This window comes from Globicephala melas, chromosome 11, assembly GCF_963455315.2.
Source record: "Globicephala melas chromosome 11, mGloMel1.2, whole genome shotgun sequence".
NCBI classification, from domain to species: Eukaryota; Metazoa; Chordata; class Mammalia; order Artiodactyla; family Delphinidae; genus Globicephala; species Globicephala melas.
Window position 1 is genome coordinate 24608701 of NC_083324.2, and position 11191 is coordinate 24619891.

Sequence of the window (11191 nt, forward strand, 5' to 3'; positions counted from 1 at the left end):
TTGGCTTTGATTCTGACTGCTGTAACAGTCGTTTGTTTGTTGTGACTAATGGGATCTCACGTGTGCGGGTGGAGACAGGAGCCGAGGTCCTTGGTACCAAACTGTTGCTCTGGTTTCTCTTCCTCGCAGACCCCAGCAGCGACGGGAACGGCCCTCCCACCGGTCCACAAGGTGTTCCGGAAATGAGGGCCGCGCCCCCCGACCGCCGCCAACATCCATCATTGGAGTCCAGTTATCCACCCGATCTTCACAAATCATCACCACATGGGGAAAAGCGGGCACACGTGAGAGATCCCAAAGGCAGCAGAGAGTATAGCAGACAACCCAACGAACATCACACATGGAACGGAACTTCTAGAAAACCCGACAGTGGGGCTTGCCGACCCAAGGACCGGGCACCCGAGGGACGAAGAGATGCCCAACCCGAGCGGATGGTGACCAATGGCCCTAAGAGGAGGCCCCCGGAGAAGCGGAGGGAGGGCACGAGGAGCGCTGACAACACTTTGGAGAGGAGGGAGAAGCAGGAGAAGAGGGAGGCTTCCCCGGAGAGGAGGCGAGAGCGGTCCCCAACCCGCCGGAGGGACGGCTCCCCCGGCCGGCGGAGGAGGTCTCTCGAGAGACTCTTGGATCAGAAAAGATCTCCGGAGCGCAAGAGAGGAAGCTCGCCCGAAAGGAGAGCCAAATCCACAGACCGGCGGCGGACCAGGTCCCCCGAGCGGAGGAGAGAGCGGTCCCTGGAGAAAAGGAGCAAAGAGGACAAAGGCGGCCACCGAGAGAGGGACGAGACAAGTCTGAAACAGGATGCCGGCCGAAGTTCCAGACATCCCCCGGAGCAGAGAAGGCGACCTTACAAAGAATGTAGCACCGACCTCAGTATCTGAGACCCTGAATCACATTCCAGCCTTTACCGTGTCAAAGGTTCTAAGAGGAAGCTCACAGACCTGAAATGATTTAGTTTCTTATCTAGTGAAGCGTCTGACGTCAGCCTGATGATTCTCTGACTTGCGACAAACATTTGATGCATTTGAAATCTTATAAGAAAAAAATATATATATATGAAAAGTGTTGTGCCTGATGTATCATATTAAAGAAAGTATTTTTAAATGCATACTTTTTTGGAAATTATTTGCCAAATGCTGCCCCCAAGGGATATAAATTTTGTTTCTACATAAACTGTAGAATTGTCAAGAATTGTTCCCTTTTGGGGGGAGCGACCTTTTTCTCTCCTGGTAAAATGGGGCTGTTGATCATCTTCTCTAAGTAAGGAAAATCACTGATCAAGTTTAATTAATTTGATAGAGACTTATGTAGTGATGTAGTGCTATAGTGTAGTTAGGAGTTTTTCCTGATAAAAGAGCAAAAAGGCAAAAATTATATTTGTAGAAGCTGAGGACTCTTTGGAATGGATCAGGATTGCCGACGATCCTAAAATTAAGAAACTGTATGAAGAGACTACTATCGCAAATGAAGGATATTTATAGTCAAACGACACAGCACAAAGAAATGTTATGTTCTCAAGTTATAGTTGGTTCAGAAAACAGTTCGTACTCTCCCTGGCCGTAGAAAGGTGCCAGGAGGAGAAGGTTGGCCGCCATTACCCCAGTGCAGCCCAAGCACAGATGCTCAGGTTCATTAGCATCACCAACATCTAATAAGATTTCATTAAGGCAGTGCCATCACAGCTTTGCCCAACTACTAGAAGGAATGGATAACAAACACCTTCTGTGTTGTCTTGCCTGATTTGAGGCGGAACAGGAGATGGAATGGGGGACAGTGTGCCTGGCGTGAGGAGTCCTAAGAATTGCCAGTACAGAAAGTATGTTCCCCCGTTTTAGCGTAAGCCTGCGCTTGCCCTTTGCCAAACTGGGGAGAAGGGAGTAAGTAAGCCTTGTTGGAAGGAACCTCTCTGTTAATGTTTAAAAGAAATGAGGGTTGGGCATGCTCATTCTTAGAAATGCCAGTTTTCCTTTGGAACCATAATGAAAGTCTCCAGGATGATTGAAAGGGAGAGAAGGATGCGATTTCAGTGGTTCTAGATCTAGCTGGCAAACCTCTGCCCTTATGACCCTGTTCTTTTAGTCTTTCGACAGAGCAAAACATAGTGATTTTTCTTTGATAAAAGACCCATTCTTTTGCTATCTCACAGGAGGTTTGGTTGGGTCGGCTGTAGCCCCAGGATGCGGTTGAAATGGATTACTGCCTAGCTGAGCCAAAACCTTTGCTTGTACCTGTTGGACCACTGCAGCAAACCGCTGCTTACGATGCATTGTGTATTTCCATAGTACTGTTTTGCATTTTCCATACAGACACAAAACTTTGCAAGTCAATCACTGTTGTTCTCATGGTACTGTTTAAAAAAAAAAAAAAAAAAGGAAAAAGAAAAAAAATGGAGAAAACCAGCCAATTACCATGTGTACAGAGTTAAAAATTGTAATTAATAGAGCCTGTTTTAAAAACAAACAACTGTTGCCTTTTTTTCTTGTATAAAAGAGAATTTATGACACAAAATTTAGCTGTGAGGAATGTGATATGTGTTTATATTTCTGAATATGGAACAAATTGATTCATTGGGATATATTTTACTGTAAACTAAATCAGGTATGTAAAGCTGTTTTAAAAATGGGAGACTATATAAGTAATTCTCTGAAGCTTGAGTTGGTTTGAATATCATCATTTCCTCCATGGTGAGCCTGCTTGTGATTTATTAAGCACTTGTTTGCATTTCTGTTCTTCATTCATTTCTTGTGGTGTGCTATGGACTTAATGCTCTTTCTGTATTGATGAAAAGCAGTATGTGGGCCAATCTTTTTATAAAACACTATGCATATATAAATATTACATTGTTCATAGCTTTATTTGACTTATGGGTTTATACATAACATTAGAATGAATAGCTGTCATTGTGTGGACATGCACAAAGCAAGTTTCTTTCCTGGAACAGACACAGTTGTACATTTCTGTAGCTAAAAAAGAGGAAAAAGTCTGTGACTGCTATTTTTATTTTCAGAGTTTTCCATACAGAGCGTACATTGAACTACAGTGGTAAGGCGGAGCTGAATAATGATGTTCTTTTTTCATCAATTTCCTAAGAGCCAACTTGGGGATTTTATTCCTAAGGCTCCACTGCTAGAAATTCTCTCACTCTTTCTAGCCAAATCCATGATGTTAAATGATCGATGCTTTCAATTGTGGTCCAGAGTTTTAAATAAATGAAATCAAGAGGTGGATTTTTGGAGTACATCGTGAAGTTAACATTTTGATGTCTTTCTTGTTGTCAGAGATGATACTTGACATCTTAAAATCTGTGTGCTACCCACCTGGGCTTGGCTCCGTCTGTGAAGACTTTTGATGTGGCAGTGCCGTCTGAGTTTCACATATCAGATTTGCTTTGGAAATATCGTACTGTACAGGGACTATGCATTAAGCAGAAAGGTAGTGTTTTCTCTGAACTACTGTAACCTTAAATTGGAGACTGATTCTTTTGAGCCTACTTTCCCTAGTTCCACACTTCGTGTACATGTCTTGATGAGAGATGATATGGATGAGTATTTTGTATGATTAAATCAAACCCTATAGGAACTTCCCTCCCACCCATGACACAGTCAATGCCTGAAAGAATTTTGTGGGGAGAACTGAACACCCTACTTGTATTTTTTAAGTTTCTTTTGTGAAAGATTTTTTAATGCATTTTTACTGTAAAAAATACATGGAAATGTATGCATTCCATAACCACGATTGCTTCTGGATTGATATCTTTCTTGTCTCCGTGTTATCTCAAATATATCAGGGTCACGTAACCAAGAGAGAGTGTCTGGCTCCCAGTGCGATGAAATGTCATACCATTCTGTTGAAAGGGAAGGAATGATGGTCTTGCGATAGTATTGTGCCTTGCTACTCAAAGTTTGGTGCATGGACCAGCTCCCTCCTCATCAGTGGAGAGCATGTTAGAAATTCAGAGTCTCAGGCCCCGCCCTCGACCTACTGAGTCAGAATGTGCTTTAAACAAGATCCCCAGCTAATATGAATGCATGTGAAAGTTTGAGCTGCATGGTATTGCACAGAACCCTGGCGATAAAGCAAAACCTGCCAAGCCAAGAGTTTCATCACCTCCTAACTGTGATGCTGGGCCAGTTCCTTAACCTCTTTTTAAGAATCAGTTTCCTCATCTTCGAAGGGGCAGACGTCATGGAGTTGTAAAAGGAAATGGAAGTGCTTAGCACACCTCTGACAATCAGAAAAATCCCCAGTAAATGCACTAAACTTTTTTTGAGGAGGATTTTCTTCATGGCGGTCGGTATTCTACTCCTTTTCATTGTCCTTGTTTATTTTCCAATCAAAACGAAGAAATACCTTCTCACTCTATTAAAATGAGGAAGAAGGACTTCTGTTTTAATTATAAAGTTAATGAACAATGTGGTTCAAACTACTTCACAAGTATAAAAATTACACTTACCAGTGTTTTGAGATGGGAGTCCAAAATGCCTTGCTTTGAAAGTTAAGATGAAAATAATCTCAAAACGTATCTTTTGGAGACAGAGATGTATGTGGATTTAGACATACATTTTTTTTTTTTTGCGGTACGCAGGCCTCTCACTGTTGTGGCCTCTCCCGTTGCGGAGCACAGGCTCCGGACGCGCAGGCTCAGCAGCGATGGCTCACGGGCCCAGCCGCTCCGCGGCGTGTGGAATCTTCCCGGACCGGGGCACGAACCCGTATCCCCTGCATCGGCAGGCGGACTCTCAGCCCCTGCGCCACCAGGGAAGCCCTAGACATACTTTTAACTAGATGAAAAGGCTAATCAGTTAGTGAGTGATTCAACATGTATTCTGGTTGATCATGTTTGTAACCCTTTCCAATTTCCTTGCAGTTTTTGGATTGTTCCTTTGTGTGGCTTAGTAATTAGGATTTTCCTACAGAACCTGAGTGCCTGGGCACTCCAAACGGTATTGTGTGTGATACTATGTTGCTTTATTTTGTCACCGGCATGGTGATTATGGACACTGCTCACTTCCCAAATATCTCTTTTGGTATCTAAGATGGTCCCTGGCTTAACTGACAATTGAAACTATTTGTAAAACCCTTACATCGCACAAGTTCTTTGCCTGCCATAAATGGTCACACCAAAAAGAAGGTACTGAGACTCAGTGAGAGCTCTCAGGATTTTTCCTGCTTGTGGGCAGCCTGAGACCACCTTAGGTGGTCTGCATCAATCATGAAAGGAAGAGCCCTTCCAAGTTCCTCCAGGTGATTTCTCTTATCATCCCTCAACATCATCAGCATGTGGGTGTTCAGCACAATAAGACGCTAGGGCTTTTGGAATATGTGTCATTACAAACGAATGACAAAGCTGGCCCTTTCCAACACAGTTATTTGTTTTTCTTTTTCTTTTTGCAGGAGTGGGCCTTCTGTGAAAATGTTTTGACTAGTTCCACCCAGTGATGTCTTTAATGATTGTGCTCGTTGGTGGGGGCAGGAGTGGTATGATTTTACTTCTCTAGTGCAGGTACTAAGTGATCACTAAAGCCAAAGTGCAAGGTCTTTTTGAAAGTACATAGATTTAAGGTTTAAGGTGGTGAAACCGCACAACTCAGGTTGGAACTTGAACCCACTGTCTTTTAATTGAGATCTCAGGACTGGTCTCAGAACTTAATGAAACTCAGGTTCTTTATGTCTCCTCACAGAAGGAATTCAGTGAGAGACAAACTGATAGGTAAGAAGTGGATTTATTTAGAGAGATCCACATTCCATAGGCAGAATGCGATCATCTCAAAAGGCAAGAGCGGCCCCAGGGCATGGGGTCACCTCAGAAAGTGAGAGTGGCCAAGGGAGAAAAACACTCGGCAGAGTGTGGAGCATTTCAGAAGGCAAGAGGCCCCGAAATATGGGGTGGTTAGTTTTTATGGGCTAGGTAATTTTTTGGGGGGAGGCCATGCCCCATGGCTTGAGGGATCTTAGTTACCCCCACCAGGTATCAAACCCAAGCCATGGCAGTGAAAGCGCTGAGTCCTAACCATTGGACCGCCAGGGAATTCCCTGGGGTGGGTAATGTCATAGGCTAATGAGTGGGAGGATTATTCCAACTATTTGGGGGGGAGGGGCGGGGATTTCCAGGGATTGGGCCACTGCCCACTTTTTGGCCTTTTATGGTTAGCCTCGGAACTGTCATGGCACTGGTGGGCGTGTCGTTTAGCTGATGTATTATAATGAATGTCCAATGAGGCTCAAGGGCCACAGGAAGTAGAACCTTCCGCCATCTTAGACCTAGTCGATTCTAACCAGTTTCCTCTATGTCGTGCCCTGCCCCCTTCCCTCCAGTTTCAGTGGTATTAACAGTAAACGCTGGAGTTTTGCATGTGACTGCTACCTTGTACTCTCACCTTTCCGACTAACTGATAAATCTTCATTGACACATCAGGAAATAACAACTTGCTCAGCACAACCTGGCCCTCTAAATGCCACACCACACCGGTAAACACTGCCCTTTTTATATTTATCTCTCAGGTAAGAAATTCTCTTTGATCTCCTAGGATCCTAGAGGTGAAGGGAAAAGAGCTCAGAAAGGCTGCCGAATTAATTTCTATATGTGTAAGAGGCAAGACTGTGACTCATTTATTCTTTTTTTGCTTTACATTGTTGTGTTAGTTGCTGCTATATAACAAAAGGAATCAGCTATATGCATACATATATCCCCATATCCCCTCCCTCTTGCGTCTCCCTCCCACCCTTCCTATCCCACCCCTCTAGGTGGTCACAAAGCACCGAGCTGATCTCCCTGTGCTATGCGGCTGCTTCCCACTAGCTCGTTTACATTTGGTAGTGTATATATGTCCATGCCACTGTCTCACTTCGTCTCATCTTACCCTTCCCCCTCCCTGTGTCCTCAGGTCCCTTCTCTATGTCTGCGTCTTTATTCCTGTCCTGCCCCTAGTTTCTTCAGAATCTTTTTTTTTTTTTAGATTCCATATATATATGTTAGCGTACGGTATTTGTTTTTCTACAATTAACTAACTCAATTTCGTTTCTTTTTGTGGCTAATATTCCATTGTATATATATGCCACATCTTCTTTATCCATTCCTCTGTCGATGGACACTTAGGTTGCTTCCATGTCCTGGCTATTGTAAATAGAGCTGCAATGAACATTTATTCTTTCAACACATTGGGGACCACTGTGGGTCAGGTACATCCTGGGACTAGAAACACCTGCTTCCTGATCTTGAAAGCTTACACTTTGGCTGGGGAAGGTGAACAGTCCAATACATATAAACCTCTTTTCAAGGAGAAGCACAGGCTGTTATGAGAGAAAATAATCACAGATTTAGCCAGGCTGAGGAAGGTTATAATTCCAGAAGGAAGAAGAGTTAACTGGTGAAAGAGGGAGGGAATGTGGTCCAAAATGGAAGGGGTGGTGCTCTGAAGGGCCATTGGGGCGGGGGTGGGGGAGTGGGGGGTAGTTATTCTGAATTTTAGACTGAAGTGTAATAGGAGACAACTGGGGAGGGTAACAGGGCCCCTGGTGAGCTGTATGTGTGTTGGGGGAGAATCCAGTAAAGCACCAGTGCGAGTCCAGAGAGCAATGCTTGTCATGAAACAGCATCCTGGATAAGGCAGGATTGCTCATAACTGAAAAGTCCCCAGGCCCATGTTTAACATCCTCTTGTTAGGAGAATTCATTTTCTTTTCAACCTAATCCTCCTACTTCCCCTTCGCTAGACCTTTGTTAACAAGTGCAGAACACTCTCTGCCCAGTTTCTTATGTTAAAGTCATTCATTTACTATTCTACCTGGTTTTCTCCAAGTTTACAAATTTCCATCTCACTACTTTTTTTTTTTTCTTCAGATTCTGGCTTCAAACCATGTAATCTTGTTTTCACTTCTTTTTTATTTTTATTTTTTGAGATTAACTACATCTTTCTCAAGCTGTAGAAGCCTGGTTAGATATTATCCCATCTTTGTGAAACATCCCCATATTTGTATTGAGAGAGGAACCACTCCTAGGATATCCTACTTTGAAAAGCAGTGTGGTTTTGTTTGGTTTTTGGCCATGCCACGCGGCATGCGGGATCTTAGTTCCCCACCAGGGATCGAGCCCATGCCCCCTGCAGTGGAAGTGCGGAGTCCTAACCACTGGACCGCCAGGGAATTCCCAGCAGTGTTTTTTTGTTGTTTTTTTTTTAATTTACGGAAGTAATTCATTCTTAAAATATTCAAGTGTATCAGGAAAGTATAGAATAAAAGGTGACATTGTTTCTTACTACCTGTCAAACCCAAACCAGAGAAGTAACCATTAACAGCATGATTCATGACAATTGTGATCTTCTTCTACTTATATACAAATGTGTGTGTGTGTATATATATATATAGTTTGGGGGTTTGTTTTTATACAACAAAAAATTAGCCATTAAGTACATACTATTTTATATACTGTTCCTTGAGGACAATTTTTCACATTTTTACATATATATAATATATACATGTGTCGTGTACATATATGTATATATGTGCATATGTACATATTATATATGTACATATATACATATATAACATATATATATATATTCTAATTCTCTATCTGTACTTCCTCCTGGATCACTGCAGTAACTTCCTTCCTGTTCTGCCTGCTCACCTACAGACTCTTCTCCACATAGCAACCACAGCAAATCTTTTAAAATGTTAAGTGAAAGGTCAGAGTCCTTACAGCAGACTCCTTTTCTTCTGACCCTCGCTCACCAGTTCTTTATCCATACTCCAGGCACGCTCCCAGCCTCACTTAGGGCCTCTGCTCTATCTAGTCCCTGGTCTGGAAAGCTCTTTCCCCAAATATTCACAGCTGACTCCCTCGCTTCATTCAAATCTGCTCAAATCTCACCCTTCCAGTGGGGCCCACTACTTCACATGGTTTCCTTTCTTGGTTCTCCTCTTTTCCCCTCCATGGCACTTACCAGCTTCTAACATGCTGTGCACTTTATGTGCTTACTTATTATCTTTATTGTTTATCACCTGTCTCCCTCCTCTAGAAACTGGGTTAGTTTTATGGACACGCAACCCTGCACTTCGAAGGGCCCCATGCTTGATTTAATGCTCTGCCATCATCATCTTGAAATTTTAGTAATTCTTAAATAAGGAGCAGCACATTTGCAGTTTGCACTGGGCCGTGCAAATGATGTAGTTTGCTTTGTCTAGAATGCGAGCTTCACAAGAGCAAGGATCTTGGTCCTGAGCTCTGATGAATTTCAAGTTCCCAGAAGATGATCTTATTTACAGTAGAGGCACATAATATGCACTCAGTGAATAGAAGTATTTTCTTAGTAGTTTCATATTCTGAAGTTGAACATTTACTTACGTAGTCCCTTACGAATTACAAAAATATGCTGCAGCAAATAACCTTATACAAAAACTTGGTACCCTTGAGTGGTTTGGTATAAATACTTTTGAAGGGATACATGGTGACTGCTAGTTCTTTTTTATTTCTGGTGACACCGGAATTGTTGAGGCTTTGCCTGCTTTCATTGGGAACAGCCGTGTTGAGCAACGTGCTTGCGGGCTACAGACCCATATCTCACCAGAGAGAGTTACCAAGCACGGTATAGCCACTAAACCAACAGTTCATAGCCTTGGCTACACATGGAAAGCACCCAGGAGCTTTAAAAAATGCTGATGCCCGTGCCCACCCCCCAGGGATCCTGATAACAATTAGTCTGCAGTGTGGCCTAGCTTGTTTAAAGGTCCCAGGTGATTCTAATTGGCCGCTGTTGCATTCTTCATCTGCTTTAACCTCAGACTGTGTGGGATTGAATGGGTCTGCTGTGTTTCTTTCTTTCTGCCTTATAATATCTACTGTTGTCTTTTTTAGTTTGCAGTATAGCAGCAGCTCAAAGGAAAGATGGTTAGAGATTATTTTCCCAGGGTAAACTCAAAAGCCTTTCGATTCCAGGAAGTTGTTAGCCAAATATAGAGATAATAAGTATATATGTTTCAATTGTGAATTCTGTTGAATATTCCTGTCACCACTAAACTTATTCATTAATAACGATAATGGAGAGACTTCTGCATTGTCAACAAGAGATCTGAACAACATCATTTAAACCAAGATTTAGCCAGAGTACTTTCACTTAAATTAATTTGAGAAATATTTTAATGGTCTCATGAAATGGGACATGTGGTATGTTAAAACCCAGTGAGAGAGAGAGAATACCGAATAATTAGCAATTAGCAGTCGTCAGGATGAACAATTGTTTTCTAACAAGTTCTTCCAAAGTATTTGTGATTCTTCTACCTGCCACCTCCCACACAGCTCCTTTTAGCAGACAACTTTGGGGCTGAAAAGTAATTATGCCATGGCTGAGTAAGGGCAATGTGACATTCTTAAGACCAAAACAACATACCTGCCTTAGGTTTTAAGGGGTATAAAATTCTTGGGAAAATAGTGCTGGGAATAAATGCTATTTACCTAGCAGCTCCTCGATTATCATAAGAAGACTCTAACATTGATCCAGGCAAGTGTGTGGGATCCACCATTGCTATGACCAGCCCTAACTCTGGACCAAAGGGAAGTATACTTGAAATAGTCATGAAATCTAGAACAAGGCAGTATCCAGTGAAAATTTCGTGTGTCCAACCTATCAACTAGACAGCCCTCCCTAAAGTCACCCCTTGTGGAAGGTTTTTTTTTTTTTTCTGGCTGCAGCTGTGGGTTGGCTGCTGCATTTTTTTTTTTTTTTGGAGGAATTTTTTGAAGCAGATTCTCCACGTATCCTTGGAAATGGTAACTTAGTTGACCTTAACTCCTTCCATAATCTCCTGAAAACAGAGCTTAGTTCAAAGCACTTTGTTAGCAAATATGTAGTGATGACTGTTTTCCTGGCACGGTGCTCACTGTCAAACAAAGGCAATAAAAATCCCAGCGTTCCTGAAGTTTAGTCTGACATGGTGGATGGACATTGAATGATTGAGTCCAATTGTGGTAAGAGCTGCAGGTGTGTATGTGGTGCCCATGACCGTCTGTAAGAGGACAGCTTACTCTGGACAGTCCAAAGAAAGGAGGCAAAGAGAAGGAAGGACTTGCCAAGGAGAAGGGAGACCTCTGCAGAGGCCTCATGGCAAAGGGAGTGCAGCTTGTTCCAGCAGAGAATCAAAGACCCATAAGACTAAAGATCTAGCCCAGCAAGGGAGGAAGAGGGAGAAGCAAGACT

The 11191-nt window shown here is 42.8% G+C and overlaps 1 protein-coding gene across 19 annotated transcripts in view; it reads left to right on the forward strand.

Annotated features, from left to right (window-relative positions):
* Positions 1-2855, forward strand: part of MAGI1 (membrane associated guanylate kinase, WW and PDZ domain containing 1) — a 622562-nt gene extending 619707 nt beyond the window's left edge. For 12 of the 19 annotated variants that reach the window (XM_030867644.2, XM_060308857.1, XM_060308859.1 and 9 more), the window contains one exon: positions 130-2855. In XM_030867644.2, coding sequence (XP_030723504.1) covers positions 130-881 — 752 coding nt within the window. In that variant the 3' untranslated portion in view covers positions 882-2855. The remainder of the gene's footprint in view (positions 1-129) is intronic. The other 7 variants (XM_060308870.2, XM_060308872.1, XM_060308866.1 and 4 more) reach the window with 1 other exon arrangement.
* Positions 2856-11191: the final 8336 nt, after the last annotated feature.